This window comes from Sminthopsis crassicaudata, chromosome 2 (assembly GCF_048593235.1).
Source record: "Sminthopsis crassicaudata isolate SCR6 chromosome 2, ASM4859323v1, whole genome shotgun sequence".
Lineage (NCBI taxonomy): Eukaryota > Metazoa > Chordata > Mammalia > Dasyuromorphia > Dasyuridae > Sminthopsis > Sminthopsis crassicaudata.
Window position 1 is genome coordinate 398,971,998 of NC_133618.1, and position 24,232 is coordinate 398,996,229.

The following is a 24,232-nucleotide window of genomic DNA, read 5'->3' on the forward strand; positions in this document are numbered from 1 at the left end:
AGGTATTTGAGGGAGAAGGCTAGGGTATTTGTACCTCTCAACAAACGTTATAACCTCTTGTACAAAGAGTGGCTATACAATGTACTATCTATAATTCTATGCCATTTGGATTAAAGAACAAACAAAAAAATTGCCCAAATAGTAATGCCACAGGCTGTCCACTGAAATTTCATTTTAATGTCTTATGGTATGGAGGAACCCTAGGTTCTTAAGTGAAGTTTTAGAAGGCCCTACACTAAGTTGGAAAGGCTTCAAGTACAGATATGGCCATAACTTATCACCTAAAGACCTGCCTGACTAAGTTTGAAGGGGCTTCTGAACCTCAGTAAAACTCAGTTTGAAAAAAAAATGAGGGCCTTTTTTTTTCTTTCTGGGTTTAGACCTATGATTTAATTGTTGTTTAAGGTATACTCATGAGGAGGAAATTCCCTCATCAATGACAATCAGCAACTCTTGTAACTTACAGACTTAAGAAAGTCTGGGCCCTGTGAGAGTTTAAAAAGATCATGTGACTAGAATGGGTCAAAGGAGAGACTTGAACCCTGATCTTTCTGACTGAGGCTGACACTTACCTGCTGTCAAATCAAAGAAACAAGAGCAACAACAGTGCAAGTTGCTAAGAGTGGGTCACAGATTTTGGGGAGATAAGGCTTTCTAAATAGTAATCCTATGTAGGGCCTAAGACAATTTTCACCCACTAAAAACTCAGTAACACAGCAGCAACAACAATAAACATTTATTAAACATTTAACATATATGAAGCTCTGTAATAAGATGTTGGAGGCAGGGAAGATAAAAAACAAAAAACAAACAAACCAAAAAAAAAAAAAAAAAAAAAAAAAAACCAAAACTGCTCTATGAAGTCTGAAAGAAAAGTCTGGGTCCTAATATGAAAGCAAGGGAATTGTGCTATGTAAAAGATTAAAGAGGAATTCAATTGGTGAAGAGAAAGAGGCAGAGAAGTATGCGAGCAATTATGTTATTTGGGGAGCAGAGAGTCCAGTTTGGCTACAACAAAGTGGGAATAAAGGGAGAAACAGAACATAAGTCTGGGGAAATGTGTGTGGCCCTAGAGAAGGAGAAGAAAAGAAACCTAAACAACTCAGGAGACAATCTGAAAGCACTAAAGATTTCGGAGCAGAAAAATAGCATCCCCAAATTTATTTGTACAAAATAGGTTGCTAATCAGGGTAGATGTGAGAGAAGAAAATGAAAGGAATTCCTGTACGAAAGAGAATGCTATAGTCTGAGTGGGTGGCAGTGACTGGATAATGTGGTGACAATGTAACTCCACTAGAACTGAAGTGGACAAGATGAAAGTACAAACTGTTTTGGAGACAGATCTGACAAATAACCAGATATGAGAAGTGAGAGAGGGTCAGAGATAGCCACAAGGTCAAGAAAATGGGTGTGTGCCATAGACACAAATAGAGAAGATGCCTGGGTTTAGAGAAGTGATTTTGATTTGGAGCAGATTAACTTTGAGATGCTGGTAGGAGTTATAAGTAGAGGTCCTGGAAGCAGCTAAAGATGTGAGTCAAGCTTAGAAGTTTTCCATACTAGAAATATCAATTTGGGTGTTATTTGCAATGACCAGGAGAAAGAATTTAGAACAAGAAAACAGACTGTCTGCTGCAGGGAAAACTTACTCTGAGGGGTAAAGAAAAAGATGAGGTGCCAGTGAGAAAGGCAAGGTATGGGAAGGGATGTAGGAGAATTGTTAAAGTACAATATTATTTAAATAAAAGGAAGAGGGAGCACCTAGAAGGAGGAATCCTAAGATCACATATTTAGAGCTAGAAGAGATGGACTGTTAACAGAGTCAGCAGCTTCATAGAGGTAAGGAAAAAGAAAGACTAAAAAAAAGCTACCAGTGAATTTGCTGACTAAGAGTCATTGGTGACTTTGAGAGAAGCAATTCAATAGTACTCATATCACACTGCAAAATATTGAGAAAAGAAAGAGTAGGGAGTGAAAGGAAAAAAAGACATTTAGTTTAGAGAACTTTGAAAAGTTTAAAAGCAAGGAGAGAAATGGAAGAGTAACTAGTTGATTTAGGAGTAAAGGTAGGCTTTCTTGGAAGTGGAGAGATCAGAACATGTCTGTAGGCCAAGGGGAAGGATGGCTAGAGAGGAGATAAGATGACTGCTGGAGGAAAATCCCACAAGAAGAGAATTGGGATCAAGTAAACTTTGATAAATCAAACCCAATTCAGATAACTATAACTGCAATACTTTTAAAAATATTAAATTACAAACCTCTTCTTGAAGTTTTGAATTGGTCTTTTCTAGACAGTCTATCTTGGCCTGAAGATCCCCAACAGTGCAGCTGTAATAAAAAGATTAAAGACTGAAATTGTGGGCACACTAAACTTTCACAATTCTATATCCTTAATAATGGCGATACTTCTCAATCTTGGTTTTATAGCACCTCAGGATGGCTGAGATGGAAGGGAATAATCTTATGAATTTTTTCTTTTCTTGTCTCCCATCACCTTATTGTTTAAAATCACAAAGTATTTTCTAGAGGAGCCAAAAGCTAGAATATAGGTTTGAAATTTAATAATGACAGGGTCATTAAAAATAAATTTTTGCCTTGTCAGTTAAGTTTCAGCAATGAAAGTAAATATATCCATAAGACAAACCTGAATTACATTTATTTGCTGTAAATGTCCAAGGTATAGTTAGTACAATTTTACTTGTTACAAACAGTATATTATAAAGCTCATCAAAAATTATTTAAATGACATAAAAAAAAAACATAGTCCAGTTACATCCACACTATAAGGATATATCTTTAAGATACTGCCTTTCAGATCAGTTTCTATACTGCTATGATCTGAATGGCTCCTGAGATGAAGATATCTCCATGCCTACCATATATGAGTCCATAGTTGGTGAATACTGTCTTAAAATTCAGAATAACTGCTTAACTGGGAAACAAAAAGATTGAGTGCTTAAAACTGAGCTGAAATTACTTGACAAAATACTGAAAAATCCATTATTCTGCTAGTCTCCCTTTGAAAACTTTTCATTTTATGATTTGTAGACTACTAGCCAAAAAAGACTGTAAAAAAAAAATTCGAAACTATTTCCCAGAAGGAAACTAAATTACTCCATTTCATACAACTCAAGTTCTAGCCATTACTTTTGTTTGTAAACTAAAAATGTAGGACAACCAGAAAAGGGCTTCTTAAAAAAAAAAAAAAAAAAAAAAAAAAATTATGATAACATTTCTAGTGAATTTTCTTTGGAAACAAACATCTTGTGAAAGGATAATTACAACTGTAAATTCAGAATAATTTTTCATGAAAAAATAAAAGCAAATTCGAAATTTAAAGAACACCTGTAATAGTAAAAGCTCACATTTACAAATGTTTTTATGCTTCACAAAGCACTTTCCTTCTAAAAATTTTGTAGAATACTATAAGCATGGTTATCCACATTTTACAGATGAGGAAAAAGATTCAGAGAAGAAAAGTGACTTGCCTAATGACCAATAAAAATAAAAAGCAAATGAATCCTACCTTAAGTGTCTGTTAAGTTCTTCCACATAATTCTTTTGATCAAGGACATCAGTAATTCTTTCTTGTCTGTTTTTAAGAAAGAGGGATTCCTTAATTCATTAGTTATTCCTCATCTTCATTCTCTATTCCCCTCCCAAAACTGACTACTTCACACAAGCAGTAGTGTCTCCAGTATTAGAAATTGACCACTCAGTCATAAAACTTAGAAAGAAATGCTGGAGTACAATGTTCATCCTCCAAACTAATGACTAGCACTAGTGAAGGAAAAAGAAGTGTAAGACATTATCTATCAATGAACCACTTCCATATTTCTGCTGAAAAACAATGACTGTTGTTACCAGTCACTGAGGTTCTTGAAGCCTTTATGATCTGATCTGTTATTTGTCTCCCTCTGGTTGATGAGGTTTGGGAATGTCAATGGCCCAAACTCAAGGTTATTAACTTGGCTCTCTCCTTCTGGCCAGTATTGGTAGATTCATGGAGAGGGCTCATCTCATTTAGATATTTAAATAGAGTTATTGGAAATGGAGTTATTGAGCTGGCACTTGCATTTGCAAAACAAAAGCAAATCAAACCCAATGTGTTCCAATATATTAGCTTTATGTTTAATGAAAACTCACTTATTTCAAAATATGAATCTCAAAAATAACACCAGACATCTTGACAGGGCTTTCATAGATATGAAGGATTTTCACATCCATTATTTCATTTGATCTTCACAAGAAGTCTGTGAGGGGAGTAAGGCAAGGAATATAGAAGAGGACCTCAAGAGTCTAAGATATTAAGTGATTTGCTGAATACTATCTGTTTATTAAATGTTCAACTAAGAATTACAAATTTGGTCATCTTAAGCTTTCTCTAGTGCCCCTTTATAATTACTAGTTCATCAGAGTATAGCAAATCTGGTTTCATTACTTCATTATACATATATGGAAACTGAGACTCAGAGATGGGGAATAGTGATATGGCAAAGGCAGCAAGTGGCAAATGGAGGACTCTATCCAGGTTTTCTGACTTCTTGTCCATTGTGCTTTCTACTGCACCAAGACAACTTGTGCTCTACTACAGTATTTGTTAGAATTCCATCATAAAGAATAATTGACTGTATACATACTCTCTGTCACCATCAATATCCTGCACATCCTTAAGATATAAGGAAAAATCGATCACTCCAACCTGATTAAAAACACACACACAGACACAAAAGTTTAGATAACTCTTTCTATAAAGAAAAATCTAAGATGGCATTTCTTAAGAAGTCAAAACATTCCTGTTATGGTTGATGACTTTCAAAGCAAATCATTTGCATGACTACTCTGGAAAGTGATCAGAAATAATGGAGATAGAAGAGTCCTCAGCAGCCATTTAGCCCACCTCCTAAGGGTGGTTAAATGACAACCAAATACCCATATCATGTAAGAATCAGAGGGACTAGTTAAACTTCTAACTCTAAAGATTTTGTGATTTTAAAAAAAAATGTATTCTGGTCAATATAATTTACAACCTTGCTGAAAACAAAGTTCCATTTGAATGAAATTAGCCTGGATATTAAAGAAGGCAGAGGGAGATTCTGGCTTGCTCAGTACTTGTTAGTGACTTATGAAAAAGTGATAATGGTGCTCTCTGTAAGAGTTTTTTATGAACCAACCATACTCTAGGAACTCTCAAAGGAATTCCCAGTCTTTGGGGAGTCTTTTGGGAAAGGAGTTCATACATAAATCTTGAGAAGCCACTATCACTAGAAGGTTATCTTTATCCAGTAACAGAAAAATTACTATAGTAATGCAATCCCTCCATTAAATGGCTTTAAGTTCCAATTTAAAGAAAGACTGTTTTTTTTTAGAAGAATCAATTTTCACTTTCGAATCATAAGATCCAAACACCCGATGGGCCTTCTGAGGACATCTAGTCCAATCAGTGCCAAAGAGTTTCTTCTAGGCCTTGGAGATCCAGCTTCTATTAAGGAAAAGTTCATGTTTCTCCATATATAGCTTACTTTTTTTTTTTGGGGGGGGGAGTGAGGGTGGGGAAAGGGAGAGATGAGAAGAGAAAAAAATTATTTTGAATTTAAACAGCAAATATAGAGCCTTTCTATATATACAGAGCAGAACACAAAAAAGCTATATGAAAATATAAATCTCATTTCATATTGAATGTGTTCTTTATACCTATATGCACAGGCAACCCATTGTATTTTTGGGTAGCTCTAATTCTTAGGAAGTTTTTCATTTCATCAAGTTAAATCTTCCCTTCTTCAACTTGTACCCACTCTTCTTCTTCAGCCCTTTTAAATACTTAAAATACCATCCCATCCTTTTAAAATTTACTCTAGGCCAAGCATTTCCATTTCCTTTGCTGATCTTTATATGGCATATTCTTCAGTGTTCCCCAGATCACAGGCACTATTTTCTAGACAAACTCCAGTCCGTTTATGTCTTTCCTGAAATTCAGAGTCCACAATAGAACATAGTATTCTAACTCTAGCTGGACCAGGCTAGAAAAGGAACTATTCCCTCCCTACTTCTCTATGCTTTTCTTTTCTTCATGTAGTTTAGGAAAGCATTATCTAATTGCTAAGAAATCAAGAATGCACCAGTAATTGTTAAAAGAATATATGGAAACAGTTAAAACACTGGGTTATAATAAACTTACAAATTGTTATTTGTTCCAAGTATAGCTCATGTCTTTACAACTAGTAAGCAACGCTGGTTTAACTCAAGTACTTCATTCGAGAGCAAGAATTCTGTTTTACCTGAGAATCCAAATCTTCTCCTTTTAAACAAAGGTTAGCATCAAGAACATTGAGGCCCACCAGCAGACCTACAATTACGGTTCCTTCTTCTTCCATCATCAATGCCTCAGGTTCATAGAATTCACTAAAAGAGATTGGCAACCACCAAACTTATGTTTATTTTAACAACAATTCTGACATTTATATATAAGCTTAATTTGGTATATTGGTCTAATACAAATTGTAAAGTTTCCCCAAATTATATTTGTGGAAATAAACTTGATTTTTAAAGTAACACAATTAAAGGCACAATGCTCATGAATGTTTACGAAAACTATTATGACTTTTTAGGGAATGATACCTGCCAGAAAAAGATCCATCCTACCCTCTGTAGCAATTGGAAAAGGGAATTGTATGGGAAAAAATTCTCCTTGCCATTAACCACAGGCAATCAGAAGAAGCAAAAACCAGATACACTGGTGCTATTTACATAAATACAAATGTCCCCCCTCCCCCATGTAAAATTTAACACAGCGGGTATCACTGACCCTATCTATAAATATGGCCTTTATATCAAATTCTCTAACATTTATATGTTGACATTCTTCTGATGATTGGTCAAAGTAGTGAAATCCTCTTATAATTTTTTCCATCTCAATGAAAAATAACCACAAAGCCTATGTTACTTTCTTTAAACTCTTCAGGGTATTCATTCCAATAAGGACCAATAATTTTCAATGTCAAATAGCTATAATTAGTACTAATAACAAATTTGTAGAATGTTACCAGTACTCAATAAATGAAAGAATTAAAAAAAAAAAAAAAAAAAAAAAAACTATGGCTGTATAATGCTATTCTTTATACAACAATAATAGCTCATATTTCTATAGCATCTTGAGGGATATCAAAACCTTTTTTTTCATAATAAGCACGTAAGGCTAATGGCACGAAGTATCATTCCCATTTTGAAGAAGTTCAAAGGAGTTAGATGGTTTTCCCAGGGTGACATACTGGTTAAGTATGAAAGCCAAAAGTAGAACCCAGAACTTTTAACTTATGAAGCTATTTCCACAACACTATTCTGATTCCTAGATTATGCTATAAATATTGCTACTATAAATATGGTCAAAGAGAATTTTTAATATTAATAATGTTAATCTGAAAAGAAACCATATGTCATAGATTCTTGCCTAAAATAAACACCATACATAGGAATATTTTTAATCAAACATTAAATAGCTATTAGAAATTCAAAAAGATTATAGGATACCTTAAGAGATGCTTATTATCTATAAGCACTTTCAGATAATCTGCCAATTTCTTTTGCATGAGTGCAAGGTAAAGCCAAGCCCTTCCTCTTCCTACTGATGTCCTAAAATAAAACAAATGGATCAAAACACCAGAAAAAAAAACAAAATGTGAAAAAGACCCCAATGTAAGTTTTATTCATTTTTAAGAAACACAGATTTTTTTTTAAAGTTCCAATATATATGCAATTTTCTCTAGGAACCTGAAAAAATTATGCCTGATTTAAATAAAAGAATACAAATATTATTATAAAATAAAAATAAGTACATGCCTTGGATTTAATTATGGGGCAAGAGTTTTATGACTTGAGAAAAAAATGGGTTGTAAATAACTATTTAAAAATAGAAATCATGAAACAACATGGGAGAAAAATAGAACTAAAATCCTTCTAAAATAGATTTAAAAAGCTTATTCTGAATGGTTATTATTATTATTTTTTTAAATAAAACCGGAATTAGTATTCAACCTAATTTAGTTAATAAGAACACTGGCAACTACAGCAATAATACAAAATCAAGGAAAAGGAGAGAAAGCTCAATCCATTTTTAAGATGGAGGCAGACCATACTTGGGCATAAAATCTGTCTGACAAGTTATAGTATGATGCCAAACTGACAGTAAAATAATTTGTTTAAAATACTATAAGCAAGTGTATATGCTATACAGCTTCTAGAACTTCTGTCAAAATTTTAGGAGAATTTTTAAAAAGAAATAAAATTGCTATACCTCCTTAAATCATCCCTCCTACAAACCCAAAAAATAACCAAATTTCTGCAATATATCTGTTTCTTAAGAAAACATGTACAACAAAGTGACTGATATTTTCTTCAAAAATAACTGGAATTTAGCCAACCTGATTTCTCTGGCACCTTGTATTTATAGAATTATACCAAATTTCACTGACTTGTTTTCCATTTGATTGTGGAAATGCACAATGATAACATATCTGAGTTACATCAGACAGTAAAATTAATATTAGCATGTGAAGCCAAACTTGGTCAAGACTTATACTCTACAAATTTTAGAACCTAAAATTAGGTCCTCATTCTTGGGTCATAGCTCAAGAACTAAGAGATCAGAAAATATTTAATTCAGCTCCTTCACTTTGCACAGAAGGAACCTGAAGCCAGGATAGTAAACATCAGATGAAGAAGACCCCAGGTCCTCTGACTCCAGAGCCAGTGTTCTGTTTCCTGCACCATATTTCAATCAGCCATTAGTAATCTACTAATTTATAAAATGGAACAAATACATCTGAAACATTTTTCTGAGATTTCAGAGAAAGGTGAAATAATGTGAGAGTGAGAAATAGAAGAGCCTTTGAAAATAACTAGACTAACTTCCTCATTTGACACATGAGGAAACAGAGACACAGAGGTTAAAGGTGTTGATCATAGATTAAAAAGTGTCTTAAATATCTCAATTGTTTTACAATCTAAATAAAATGGTTGAACTATTAAATGTATTATGTTTAGCTGAATAATGTTTATATGCATTAGGAAAAATTGCAGAAAGAGTTAAATTTCTTAGAAGACTGAAATTATACCAGAATTTATATAATTACTTCTCACTTACTTTAACTCGGGCAGATTTTTAACACTAGTAGCTATATCTGATGCTTCTGGACAAAGTTTCTCCACCAGCTCCAGGGGACCAAAGAAAGACTTATTTTGGCCAATAAAACTCTTCTTAACTATAAGGGATGGAAAATACAAAATTTTATTAATAGTATAAAGCTTCAAAACTTCCTTAACCCACAAAACTACAACCCCAAATGGTACTTTATCATTACTACTTTATAAATCCTTGACTTTTCTGAGTTCGGAGAAACCTTAAGAGATCATCTAGACATCTGGTATGTTGGTGCACAATTGATTCATAGAGGTTGAGGCTGATGCATCCATGGAGCTGGGAATTCTGAAATGAAGTAGCCTAAGACAAACCATCAGATATCCACTGAGGCTGGCTCCCAATATAGTGAAATTCCCAGGTGACAATAGGGCATCAAATTACCTGAGGAATGAACCAGCTCAGGTTGGAAATAAGAGCAGATCAAAGTAGTAGTAGGCTCAGAGCCAACCTGGCTATCAACCTGGCTGATAGAGGGAAACTCAGTCTTAAAAAAAAAAAAAAAAAAAAAAGCTAAGGCATTTCTAGTTAATTACTCATATATCTATATCTATCTGTCTACTGACAGATTCCTAGGCTAATTACTTCTACACAGAAATATACACACTGAATGTTCATTTGAAGGTAGCTATTACAGCTAAACTATTTTAAAAGAAAACCCTTCTTTTTAATTCTTGCTATCCACATAATTCATTTCTTCAAATCATTCGTTCTAAACACTTCAGCCCAAATTCTCAATTCTACAACACGAGGATGCTCACCTTTCAGGCCATGTTTGAGACAATGCTCCATCACCACAAAGAACTGTTGCAAAGGGGCGTAGTCTGCATCCAAGCTTCTACCTAGGCTCAGGGCTGACTGGATCAGGACTTTAATACTCAGCTTCATCATATTCATCAAGTTGGAGCGTTCTTCCATCATTTGGCATTTAGCAGCTGTTGGGGAAAAGAAGCCATGCCTTGCTTAATTGGACTAGTTAAAAAAATGAGCTTATCTGCCATTTGATGGGGCCTGAAATGGACCCTACCTATCGAAGTACAGTGAGTAAAATTATGTTTCAGAGACACACTTCGGGATTCTAAGGGATTTACAATGCATATCAAGGACAGAATGGAGTCTAAGACATCTTTGCTGAAAAACTGATAGCAAGCTAATCTGATTTTACTTTTCCAGTTTTATCTCCCATGAACCTTTCCATCTCTCCCTATCCCCAACTCATCCCCTAAAAGTCAAGGATCAGATCCCAGGGTGCGGTCCTAATCACCACCAAGCATGCGCATAGCCTCCAGAGGCATAACCTGGAGACATCTCCTTCCCCCAGCCAGACAAACAATATAGTAAAATAACAAAATCATCTGGCAGTGTTTTTTTTTCCGTTACTTAAACTAGCATTTTTCTCGCCATGGCCTCAGGGAACCAAACTCATATCCCCATTTTAGGATTTTAAGCGCAGCCAAGAGGCCTAGGAGGTCAGGGAATCCAACCCCTTCATTTTACAAAGGAGGCCACAGGCCCGGGACGGGGCGGGGAATAATATGCCCTAGGCCCGGTTCGGGCGCGCGGCCTGCAGGCCAGCATACTCGCAGCCCGAGGGGTCGGCCTCTTCCAGGAAGGCCCTTAAATTCTCTACCCCGAGAGGCCCCGCTAGCCTGCAGTCCGCGCCCACTCCACTCCCTGGCCCTCCCACCCGCCAGGCGTGCTGCAAAGGCCCGGGGGACAGGACTCAGGTTACTGCAACAACACTGGACCCCGAAGGCTAGGAAGAGGATAGTCAGTTACCCCGGGGCCTTCTCCCGGGCTACCCAAGGATGTTGCCTAGGAGATAGCCTCACGCTCTCCAGGGGCTTCTTGGGATTGGACGTCCTGCCCAGCCGCCTTGCTCTCTCGACCAATGAAAACACAAAGATTCGCGAAGTACACAGTCCTCCCCGCCCCAATCCCAGGGCGGGGAAGGGACATCATCCCACCTCCAATTCTTGGAGCTAGAGGGAAGGATGCAAATGAGAGAATCACGCTCTTCTCGCTGCGGGAAGTCCCTGAATCTCGCGAGACAAAGTCGGGGAGAAGCCATTTTACGTTCTTCTTTGGTTTCAGTCCTGACATGGTGCCTTCCCGCGCTAAATGGGCGCAGGCGTTTCAGGAAGGGGCGGGGCGGGTGTTCCGCGGTCACGGGCTAAAGGAAAGATTCCGGTCACTCGTTCTGTTAGCTGGGGTCGCAGGCACTGCCTCAGCTAAACTTAAATCTGGTTTTGGTTTTACTGAAAGGGGAGCTTGGGCTGGGAAGTTTCGTCCAGGCCTAGTGACCAGGGACCCGCGGGCGCCGCCCCAGGCCGGGATAGGGGTGCTGCTCGTCGCAGTCTGTCCTTCCTCCGGAATCCCAAGTTCAGCGGAATGCTTTCCCCCGGGGGCCCTCCTCCAGCAGCTTCACATTAGTTACGAACCCCACCTCCTCATTCACTTTACTGAGGCCAGGCCTGGCACACAGCAGACCCTCAATAAACGTTAATTGAAATAGAAATTTCCTTTATTCCTCCCTTAGAAGACGGGCGGGGGACGAAGGGGGGAGTAGTGAGGAGGCAACTACTGTGTATCCCTCACTCTGGACACTGCGGTCCAGGGTTCAAGTAAGATTTCTTCCAGCGTGACTTTGGCCTATTTACCATCCCTGAGCCTCAGTTTCCTCATCTGTTAAATGGGAAGTTTGGGCTACGTGGGTCCTTTCCCGTCCCAGAAATGTTTTGTCAGTTTTGCCTTACCTCGGCAACACCCTGTTCCTCAAATCCTCCCCTCGATTATTCATTTAACACAGGCCTTTTTTGGAATGAAAGAAACAAGCACTACTGAATACTTAGCAAGGCCCAATGATTTCGATGCCATGAACAGAAAGGCCGTGTGAGGTCCAATTCCCTGTGTAATTCTCATTAATAGAAAGCTCTATGGACTTGTTCTAATTATACTATCCCATCATTTTGATCTGGTAAGAGATTGTTTTAAACAGGAAAGGACTAAGTGCCAATTGCTGTATATTTCAAGGACGGGATGAAGACATAACTGAGAGGAGCATCAACTAAGTGCCTGCAAACAGCAAGTCCTTTCAGTCTGTTAATTTATCCTTAAAATAAAGAGTACAATTAGATGTTCCTGAAGGTCTCTCCACTTTTTTTATTTTAAGATTATTCCGGCTAGGTTTTTGTAAAAGTGAATTCTGAAGGACTGCTGAAAGAAATGGGACTGTGTCCCTACTGCTGAACATCTCTAAGGGGAGAGACGGGATATATTGTATGAGATACGGTAAGTAGGGCGATTTAATTTAATTAGAATGCAAAACAAGAGCGCCTTATGGACTAACCCTGTGATTTCCATGAGGGGGAACTTCCGGGTGAGAAAACTATTAATGCAGGACGGCCCCTCTTAGCAAAAGCACGAGATTTGCCCAGTCATAGAGTCAGCTTGTATCAGAGGCAGAATTTGTCTCTGGGTCTTGGCAACACTTTGCAACAGTATCTCATTATAAGGAGTAATGTGAAATTCTAAAAAGAAGGTCTGCAGCCTAATTGCGGAAAGCTTTATGTCAGACCAAACCGCAGCTGTTTTATTAATTATTATTTATTACAGAGATGCTACTAAAGTTTCCAGAGCAGGGAAGTCACATTGATGAGGTAACATGAGTGAGGTAACTGGGAATCAAATAATTAAAGTCTAGTGGGTACAGGGAGTCACATGGAGCTCCCCTGCAACCCCTTAGGATTCGGCAAGGATACAAAGTTAAATCAGGTCTAGTGAGTGGCACAGCAAGGCTAAGGTCTGGTTAGTAAAAGGCATTAGATAGAGGAAGATATACACTGACAGCAGCTGCGGGGACAGAGGGTCTCTGATGCAAAGCAACTTGGCTGGCATCTTTCAACTCTGACAAAAGATGATTCTAGCTTTGCTGTTTTTATCTGCTTGAAGAAGTAATGGGAGGAACTCAGGTTGATTCCTGGAAGGCCAGATTTTTGGGCTTTTCAGATAAGGAAGAAACTGTTTTGGGGAAACCTGAGCAGATAGTTGGGTTATTCAAGCCAGCTCAGATCCGGTGAGGGGCTAGGTACAAGCCCAACCTAGTTTGACCAGATCTTGTATCAAAGGGGGGCTGAAAACCCAGGCCAGCTGGGGGCTGGGTACAACCCAAACTGGCTCACTGATCTCTCCCCTTGGGGTTTTGACCAGATCTTGTAAATCAAAGTAACAAGGAATCTTAAAGGGGGCTATGCCTGCAACAACATGATTGGACTTTTATTTATGAATAAATTTTGGAAGCTGTGCAGAAGATGGAGTGGAGACAGGAAGACCAATCAGGAGGCTAATGCAATGGTCCATGTAAGAAGTGTTGAAGACCTGGATTAGAGTGCTGGGCGTGTGAAAGAAAACAGAGATGTGAAATAAAGAAGACATTGAGCATCTGACTGGCTATGGAGTGGGAATAGGGTCAGGATGAGTGAGGAAAACTTGGGTAAATGAGGGGTGGTGGAGCTGGGAGGAGGGCTGGGTTTTGACCCTTTAATCACTATTCTTCAATTTCTCACTATCCACTTTTTCCTCTTTGTAACAAAAATCCATGGGTCTCTTCCTTCTGATCCTTTACAAATCTTCACTTCACTTTACTATCCCCTTAAGATACTGTTCTGTATTTTGGTCTTTCGTAACCAAACTCCAATAAAAAGCCATTGGAAACTCACTGCCTCCACTTCTTTCTCTCCTACAGTTCCCAACCCTTTGTAATTTGGCTTCTAATCTCATCATTCAACTGAGAGTGGCTCTCCAAGGTTACCAGTGATTTCTGAGTTGCTACTTTGGACAGTCTTATCTGAGGCTTCATAATAATTGACCTATTTGGATGTAGTCTCTGACTGGGTTAATCAGCTCCAAATCCCACCTTTCCTTGTAACTAAGTACATACAGCTAAGCAAATCGTTGGCTAGGTCTGACAGTGTGTGCCTCTTTCCATGTTTAACCCACCTCTTCTGAGAAGAAAGCATTCTACAATCAGATGTCAAAATTGGTCACTGCATCAAAAGGAGTTTTGAAGTTTTTTAGTGTTTCTTTTTTACGTGATTGTGGCCAAGGAGCAAACTGTACTGTTCTTATTACTTTGATCTGTATCAATCTTTGACTCCTTTGTGTTTATCATTTCTTTCCATGTACTTTTCTAAACTTCAGTGACAACTCTGTTCAGGTCTTTCTGTTTCAATCGCTTTATCTTCAGATGCCTGTTGGTTATCAACCACAGAATGTCCTAGAGACATCTAAATTCAAAACTGAACTTGACTTTCAAATTTACCTTTATTTTTATATTAATGTTGAGAACACTAAGTCCCAGACACTCAAGTTTACGATCCTTACATTGTTCTCTTCCTCCTTTATTCCCATCCAATAAGTTGCTGAATTTTGTTCGTTCTACTTCCACAACACCTGTCACATGTGTTTCTATTCATGTGATTTCTATCCTAATTCACATCCTCCACTCTTTTACCTGGATTATTGCAAGCTTCCTAAAAAACTTCCTGTCTCTCCCATTGAGTCAATTTTCTGCATTCTAGTAAAAATAATCTTCCTAGAGCACAAATCTTATCAATTTCCTTGCTCAAAAAACTGTCCGTGCCTCTCAGATAAAATATAACTGTGTCAATCTCACATTTAAAGCTCCCCAGAACATAGCCATCTTTCTCCTCCCTTTGTACATGTAGCTTTATGTTGAGAATATACTCTTACTCTGCTTCTGTCTTTAGGAATCTCTAGTTTCAAGACTTTATACATGAGCCACTTCCTATTAGAAATCTTTTCCAATCACTTTAGTTAACTATCCTCTCTCTCCTAACATATTATTTATATACTGTTTACATAATTGCTTACATATTTCAACCCCTCAGAATCTAAATTCCTGGAAAATAGGGACTATTTTTTGTTTTGTCTGGATCTCTAGTTCCTAGAGCACTACCTTGCATATAACAGTTAATATAACAATTAATGCTTGTTAGACTGAATTCAGTATAATTTAGCTTTGTGAAAAGTCAGAATCTTAGTTATTGCCATATTATATTTACTTGAATAATCCTTGTTTCCCCAGATGTAAAAGAGAGATGACACCCCTTATTCTATTTCAATTCCAGGAGGAAAGAGGATGAACTCTGAATTTTGAAAAGGAAATTTTGTTTTAGAAGTCTGCTAAACATTACCATATTGAATTTTTTTTTTTTTTTGTAAAAGAAAAAAGAAAACTTAATAGAGAAAAAATGGAAGCAAACCCTATATAGATAGTAAATTGTAGGCTATTTGGATTTATTTCACAGGAAAAAATATCCTTTTTCCACTTCAAGAGTAGATTTAAGATAAATTTAAGACAAAATAATAGACAGTTTCTGTAGAATTGGGGTTAGAATTATCTTTTTTGGTATTCAAAGCACTAACAATTCTCAATGAAAATGTCTTCAATTATACAGCTGAATAATTTCCCTTTAGGGAGAGTGCTTTGAGGAAGAAATTGAACTAGTGAAAATATAAATTGTGGCCCACATTTCAGGATGAATGACAAACTTTTTGCTAAGGCAATACTGACAAATCTTAGGGAGCAGAATTGGATTAATAAGTTGTTGTTGTTGCTGTTTGTCTTGCTTTCTCCAAGAGGAACATGACATCAGGAAAGTGATAACATGACATGAAAATGAATTGGATTTAAGTGAGGGAAGGCTGTGCAAGGTCACCTGTCTCACTTTCCCCTCCAGAGTTCTGGGTCCAGTGGCAAGATATAGATCAAGATGATTGGAGATGGCCCTGGATACAATGGGAGGCCTTGGCCTTTTTAAGTTAAGGATTCAAGAAGTCTCAGGATTGATATCAACACATTATTTCACAGATATTATCCAGTGATTTGGCATTATATTCTTAGGGGAAATTCTCAATATTAGTAGATTTTTAAAATATAAAATTGCTACTAAGCAAAGCTGATAACTACTAAGAAATACTAAAATGATACTATGCAGAGATCAAGCAATGGAATTAACAGCATTTATGTACATTAAAATCTAAGTGATTGAGGCCTGGCTTTAAAATAGATTGTTGTGTAAGATGTAATACTGCATGTATAAGGAAAATTCACTTCACAAAACCTAAGAAAGGAGTCTGGCTATTTTTATACAGTTGCTAGGAAATGACTATGTTAAAGTAGTCATGTGGAAAGCCATTACATATATGGAAGATGAAAGAATTTTGCCACTTTCTTAAAATTCCTCCTTAAAACCTTTAATATTGTCCAAATGTATTTGTTCAATGATGAAATGGTAAAAATTTAAATCCAATCGCTTTTCTCAATCTAAAGCTATTACTGGTCAAGAAATATATTATGAAATAATAAAAGATGAAATAGTTCAGTAATAGCACTTATTTTATACATATAAACCGTGGTAATGATGTGGCTTTTTGGATACTTAAATACCTGCCACTTGATCATTTTTTCCCCCCCAAAGGTAGATTTTAGGTAGTTTAAACCCTTTTGTATTAGAGAATTCAGCAGCGTCATAAATGCCAAAATGAACTGGCTGGTTATATCCTGGTTTGAACAGTCTGGGCAAATGATATTTGAAATAAATGTCATCCATACTTTAAAAGGCAGACTGGCATTTTAAATTAGTGGTTTTGAAATTAAGGCTAAAGAGGCTGCTGAGAAATAAAGACCATTTTCCCAGAATCACAGATTTAGACCTGGAAGGTTATCTAGTCCAAATCCCTCATTCTATATAAAGATACTGAGGCTGAAAAAGGATAAATAATCTGTGCACACAAGTCACAGAGGTAAGTTTCAATCATTTGACTAAATCTTTCCATTGTACCATACTTTTATTGTGAGATTCATCTTCCATTTTCTCCAGGATTATTTTCTCCATATTTACCCCACAATGACCATTCCAAATAAGTCATTAAGATTTTAGCTCTTTTGAAGTATTCAGAATTATTAAAGGAAAACCTTAAACTATTCGCTAACATTCAAAATGCAAAATAATTCATATATAAAGAAAGCATATGATTATACATGATACTTTCAAGAAATTAAGGTACCTAACCTAGTGTCAAAGAAGTGGAAAGAACACTGAATAGGGAACTGGGAAACTGATTCAAATCTAATTACTTTTTCTAATAGAAGGTAAACTCCTTGAAAGATAGATTGAATTTTATTTTATATCCCTCTCATCTAGCAGTGTCTTGTTCATAGCAGGTACTTAAATTATATTTGTTGAATTGATTAAATTTCTGATATGTCTTCATTTGCAACTCAAGTAAAGACCCACATTAAATCCCTAGTTATTTAGTTGTGTCCAATTTTACGTGATCCATCCCATTAACTGTGTCTATGGGGTTTTCCTGGCAAAGATACGGGGGTGGTCTGCCATGTCCTTTTCCAGGGCAACCCCATTTTACAGAAAAACTGAGGCAAATTAGTGTTAAGTGACTTGTCCAAGATGACACAGCTAGTAAGAATATGAAGCCAGATCTGAACTCATATTCCTGACTCCAGGCCCTGCCTCTATTAAACTCTTACCAAATACCAAGTCTTTTACTAGGCACAAAGGTAGATATGGAAACATGATCCCTGATTTCAAGTAACTTATGGTCTAGAAAGAAAAATGAGAAGCTTAGATGACTTCTAAATTCACATTTTCCTATGAGTCTATAAATCTCAGGTCTTTATTACCATATTATAGAAAGTATGATGATGATAATTTGGCTGTTATCACTGCTTCTTTGAATTTAACATTTTGAGCAGAACTGCTTCTCCTTTATCCCTTATATGTAGCCAAATTAATAAGAGATTATTATTATTAATTTAGAGATTTACAGAATTTAGAGCTGGAAGTACCTTTAGAAACCAGTTAGTCTGATCTGCTCATTTTATAGTGAAGGAAAAAGTTCTTCATGATGCTTATCTATCCCTTATTTTAGCTTCTCTATACCCAATACCTACTACTTGAGCTAATGGCAATGACTTACTCTCTCCTCTAATTTATCCTTCAAACCACTGTCAGAATAATCTGAGGGTTCTCAACTTTTTGTGTCATGTATCCATTTGGCAGTCTGGTAAAGCCACTGGATATTAACTGTTGGCCAGCTGCATTGCAAAGATGTCTGAACACAAAGAAGACTTTCATTTTGGATGAGTTAGTGGTGAGTCAAATAATTACAGTACATTTGAAATAATAATGAGTGTGGAAATTTCAAAATATTTGTAATAACTCCCTATGTGATATGAAAAGGTCTGTGACTTCTGATGGAAACAAAACACAGGAACTACCAATGCTGCTATAATTTATGGCCTACTTTCGTAATTAAAGGAAATGCTAAATTTTAGTTAAAAGTCAGTAGAAATAAAGATCAACCCTTAGAACTACTTTAACTCTTTTGTATGATTTCCTCCCCCCATCCAAGTTCTAAGACCGCTTTGGGTATGTGAACCCTAGATTAAGATTCCTTATTCTAAAGCACAATAAAAAAAAAAAAAAAAAATCTGAATTAGTTCTGTGTTCAAGCCCATTATAATATTTCCTCATCCTGTCTATCCAACCTTATCTGACACTGCCTCCAACAGGGTCAGGCCCTTCATTTTATTCTCTGCCACAGCATATTCACTTTCCTCACAATCTTTGAACCTTTGAAATACTCTCCTAATTTCTTTTCATCCATTTTCAGGAATAAACTCAAATCCTTCTTATTCCATGAAGCCTTTCCCTAAGGCTCATATCTTTCATTATTTATCATCAAACTTAATTTTATAACTTAGTTATTTCTTCCTTTATATTGTAGTTTAACTTTTATCTGTATTTGTATTGAAAGAGAATTTTAGAATTTTATATTTCTCTCACAGTTCCTAGGATACATTAGATTTTCATAAAGCTCTGCTATATTGAATTCATGACTTTTCCCATGTTTTGTCATAAAGAACCTATGTGCATTGATAGTTTCATAGAATCTGGCTCAGTGTAACTATTTTGCATATACATTTCAGCATAATGAAAGGATTCACCTACCCAGGGTAACTTAATTGAATATGCTGTACCTATTAGTCAGAAAGCAAAATACAAAGACCTGCCAAACTGGAAAAACAAAAGATATGCCTGCATTAAAAAACAAACCAATTTCTGAAAAAACTTTCTTGGATAAAACTTTCATAGAAGTGAAATTTCTTGAGAAATACCATATCATGAAAGCCAATTTGGTAAAAACAGACTTCACAAAACATCCTTAATTAAGAAAAACAGTATTAAAATTTGAAATCTTATAATAAGAAATGGTCAAAGACATCTGGGATGTATAAATAGGTTCACACACATACAAAAAAAGGATAATCCAGATAATCTTGCAGCTTCACTTTTTAATGGAAGCTACAGCTCTCCCAAGAAATGGAATATGTTCAAATATTTCTTGAGCATCTACTATATTTAGGGTTTTGATAAGAACTTGCAAAAGGAATATAAATGAATAGAAAACAATCATTGTTTTCAAAGATCTCACATTCTGGTAAGGGAAATCAAATATAACTGTGAAATAACATTGCAAGAGAGAAGGAATAATTCAATACAACCCAAAAGGTGTTCCATCAATCCTAGGCAGTAAAAGTACGATTATGTCTTGTTTTATGAGTGAGGAAAGTAAAAACTAATATGATTTGTTCAAGATCACAAAGCTAGCAGTGGCAGAAAGTAGCATATCTGATTCATAACTATGACATACTGTGACAAATTATGTTCACAATTTTATGTTCCCAAGCTGATTTTAAAAGAAACTAATCTGCCCAGGGTTACTAGTATGCTATTAAGTATTAATTTTTGAAGTGAAGTTTTCCTGGCTTCAACCGTGGTTTTCTAGGTACTATAGCAAGCAGTCTCTAGAAATTCAATAATTATATTAAAAAATGAACTAACTTGTTACATATTGGACCTCTAACCTTTTATGTGGCATGTTCTTTCTTACACAGTATTCAAAATATTAAATGCTCCATTAATCTGTTTTAATAAAATCTTTCCCTATTAAGAGTATTAGTATAAGATACCTTGGTGTCACAAATCTTTCTACTTAATATAACTAGGTTTATCCCACTTTCTGGCAGTAGATTAACCATTTTGACAGCACTTCCCAGAGTAATCCATTTGTTCAACAGTTAATAAATTCTTACTATGTGAACTATATACTGAGATAGTAATTTCTCCATCCAAATCTCCATAGTAATTTCTTTTTACCTATCTGACTGATAGAGGGTCAGAAAAAATTTTATGAAGGAGGCATTAGAACAAAAGGAGACAGGGAAAAGTAATTCAGGTAGCAAAGGCCAGTCTTTTGAGTCAGGAAGATCTGAGTTTAAGTCCAGACTCTGCCCCAAAACAAGCTGTGTGACTCAGTATAAGTTATAAACTCACAATGCCCTAGGCAATGCTCCCAAAACTATAAATTGCAAATCTTTTAGAGTGAGAGTCCATAAAGAACAGTTTCTCTTACTGCTGAAATCAAAAGTCCAGAGAAAAAAGGGAGGAGAAAAGCATATATAAACTTGGTGTATATCCTTTACATTTCATTTGCAAAGAAGTTTAATGAATAGTAGTTCCAGTTCTGCAAACCTTCATTTTAATAAATAGTTGTTGGGGGAAATACAAAGTTTAGGTAACAGTGGTTCTTGGCCTCATGGACCATATAGTTTAGATAAACTTCAAAGACCTGTATACCAATGGAAAATTGTTTTTTTTCCCCTACTGTCATCACGAGAGATTAGTTATTTGGCTTTTCTCCTGTCCAAGGAGGGCAGAGAGCAAAATAGTGTTTGTAATTGTGTCCACATAGTTCCCAGGTTTGTCTTGGCAGGTAGAACCCAAGTATTTTATATTGTTTACAGTTATTTTAAGTGGAATTTCTTTTTCTATATCTTGCTGGTGGACTTTGTTGGGAATATATAGAAATACTGATGATTTATGTAGGTTTATTTTGTATCTTGCAATTTTTCTAAAGTTAATTATTTTCACTAGCTTTTAGTTGATTCTCAAAGATTCTTTATATCATATCATCTGCAAAGAATGATAATTTTGTTTCTTCATATCCTACTCTAATTCCTTCAATTTCTTTTTCTTCTCTTGTTGCTACAGCTAATATTTTTTGTACAATATTGAATAATAGAGATGATAATGGGCATCCTAGCTTCACCCCTGATTGTACTTGGGAAGGTTTTTACTTATGCCCATTACAGATAATGCTTATTGATGGTTTTAATTAAATATTACTTATCATTTTAAGGTAAGCTCCATTTATTCCTATACTTTCTAGTGTTTTCATAGGAATTTATTTTGTCAAAAGCTTTTTCTGCATCTACTGGGACAAAGATTCCTGTTAGTTTTACTATTGATATATTGACAGTTTTCCTAATATTGAATGAGTTCTACATTCCTGATATAAATTCCACTTGGGTTATAGTGTATGAGAGCAAAATTGCTTTTAAAGAGAAAAAAAAAAAAAAGCAAAATTTGTCCTCAATATCTCATCTTTCTTGAGCTTCTTGCTATCTGCTACTACTGCTTTGAGTTGCCCAAATTTTCTAATTGCAGACTCCACACTCCCAAGCTTTATGCTTTTAAACCCTGAGCTTGTTTCCCTAAAAAAACTATTCAGTCTACAGAAATATGTTTAGAATAATTGCACATGTTTAAATCTATATCATATTGCTTGCAGTCTTGGGGAGAGGGGAGGGAAGAAAATGAGAAAAATTTGGAACACAAGGCTTTGCAAAGATGAATGTTAAGAGCTATTTTTGCAAATATTTGGAAAAATAAAATACTACTGAAAGAAAAAAACTATTCAGTCATCTCAAACTAGTATATGCTCCTTACTATTTTATAGGGGTCTCCTAAGGAAGTAATAGCAATTATATACTGATTAGGTTTAGGGCAGATATTGAAGGGGAATCTAGAAACAGGGGATTCATATAATGGAGAGAGTTTGGCTTAAATGAACTCTCATGTCCTTTCTAAATACAGTGAGATTTTGTGATTCAATGTTCCTTAAAGTTCGAGTAATAATCAAATAAAAGAAAGATTTTTACATTGGCTGTCCCCATTTAGTCCTTTATATCTAACCAGGTTAAAACTGCTTCTTTTTCACAATCATAGCATAACAGAGCTTTGGAGTTGAAAGATACCTCAGAAGTGACCTAATATCCCCATATCTCTAAAAGATTATTATCCAGTCTCTGTTCAATTTCTTCTACTGATAGTGTGGTCACCGTCTCAAAAGACAATAATGGGTGATGAAAGAAGCCCTAGAATGAGGAAATCTTGGTTCAAATCTAGCTTTTGCACCTTCAGCTCTAAGATTTCAAGCAACTCACTTCAGCACTGCTAGACCTATCGACCCATTTACCTAGCTACCTTTTCTAAGCAGGTACAGAGTTAAACAAATGTGCGAGGGGTAATTACGCAAAGCAAGTATCTTAACTCCATTCCATCAATATTTAATGTTTAACCACACAGATTTATTTCGGCTGTGACAAAACCCCACCTACCGTTAGAAGTTAGAAACATAAATTGGGATTTTTAAACTTCTGGGTACTGAGGCCATTACTGAGTGCTGGAACTATTTTACATGGAACAGTTGTTGTTGTTGAAAGAAAACCTGTTTCAACCCATGTTTCTCTAACAAAAAGATTAACACCCCCTGTCTTACTCCTAATAGTCGGGTCAGAAATGAGGGGGTTTGTATGTATAAAAGGCGGGAAGGTGTATGATTTATTTTGATAAGACTTTGGCCTGGCTCTCCCGAGCAGCCACTTGTAAGTTTACTTTTTGGACTGGCACCTCGTACACTTTCGGCTGCAGCCAGCCCAGGGCGCGCAGAGCCCGCCAGCGGGCTCGCCCCGGCTCGTTTGCTTACCTGGGCTGGCGGGGCTGTCTCCGCCGCTGCCGCCGCCGCCGCCAGGGAGTTTGCTCCGGAGCCCGGCGGAAGAGGCTGCAGAGCGCAGCGCGTGTCCACAGCTCACCGAGAAGTTCTCGGACGCCTTCCTGGCCAGTGAAAGAATGGGGCGCGACCAGCCCGCGTCGTCCCCGGCCGTCGCCTTGCCCCCAGCCTCCCTGCGCACTTCGTTTGCTGGGGGTACCTGAGTCCGGTCTATGATCTCGAAGTCTTCCCGCGGATCCACAGCGGGGGAGTTACCAGCCTCCCCTTCGGCCATCTTTACACAGTCATCTGACACCAGTCAGGAGGAAGCGGCTTTGCAGCCGCCCCAGCCGCCCGCCCGCTCTCGGACTCGCCCGCTTGCCCCGGGCAGCGAGCGCTCTAACCAGCGCCTTGGAAGACGCCATCGAACCTGGTGCCTTTTAAGCACCAAGAGTGGTGGAGTGCGCAAGCCAGTGTGGGTGGAGTGAGTGTTAGGGAGTCCTCCAACTGTGGTGGGAAAGGGTGCACTTTGGGCAGTTCTCGGCTGCCGGCGGGCAGGAGGGAATTTGGTGAGGGAGTCTCAGAAGCCAAGAACTTGAATGGGTCTCAAAGCCAGAGTGGGCACGAATGAGCTGTAGGAACGACTTGCGAGATTATTTAGGCTAGAATAAAAACGGAAGGAGTCGGTGTCGACAAGAATGCGCTAGGAGTGCTCGCGAGGGGGTGGCTTTGGAGCAGATTTCCCCGGGCTTGGGTGGGATAGTGTTTGGGCGGTGGGGTGGGGAAGGGTGGAGAAAGCCCCAGGCTTTCCACATTCTTTGCGGTCACGTGGCCGCAAGTGTCGCACTTCTTTTCACTTTGGGCAGAACTGAAGGGCCTTCCAGACTTCTGAAGGGACTCCTATAAAAAGAAACAGGGGAGAATTAAAGCAATTTTAAGGAACTAGAAGTGGGGAAAGGAGTTTGGGAAGTGACACCTTCGAGAAAGAATATGAACATTGTGAGTAGCAGTCGCTCCATTCTTTGTTCTTGTATCCTCAGTGCCCAGCGCAGGGGAAGCACTTAAGTAGGCATCTAAACACCTCATTAATTGCTATCAGGA

At 37.2% G+C, this 24,232-nt stretch overlaps 1 protein-coding gene across 5 annotated transcripts in view; it reads right to left on the reverse strand.

Moving 5' to 3' along the window:
• The window catches only part of RUFY1 (RUN and FYVE domain containing 1), a 36,942-nt gene extending 13,384 nt beyond the window's left edge, over nucleotides 1-23,558 (reverse strand). For 2 of the 5 annotated variants that reach the window (XR_012486654.1, XM_074291799.1), the window contains exons 1-8: nucleotides 23,129-23,558; nucleotides 9,955-10,128; nucleotides 9,140-9,257; nucleotides 7,528-7,629; nucleotides 6,279-6,402; nucleotides 4,641-4,702; nucleotides 3,527-3,592; nucleotides 2,259-2,328 (exon numbers count right to left, since the gene is read on the reverse strand). Coding sequence is in view for 4 of the 5 variants with exons in the window: in XM_074291799.1 (XP_074147900.1) it covers nucleotides 2,259-2,328; nucleotides 3,527-3,592; nucleotides 4,641-4,702; nucleotides 6,279-6,402; nucleotides 7,528-7,629; nucleotides 9,140-9,257; nucleotides 9,955-10,128; nucleotides 23,129-23,426 (1,014 nt within the window). In the remaining variant the exon portion in view is untranslated. Of the gene's footprint in view, nucleotides 1-2,258; nucleotides 2,329-3,526; nucleotides 3,593-4,640; nucleotides 4,703-6,278; nucleotides 6,403-7,527; nucleotides 7,630-9,139; nucleotides 9,258-9,954; nucleotides 10,129-10,773; nucleotides 11,190-23,128 lie in introns of those variants that run through there. The other 3 variants (XM_074291800.1, XM_074291802.1, XM_074291801.1) reach the window with 3 other exon arrangements.
• Nucleotides 23,559-24,232: the final 674 nt, after the last annotated feature.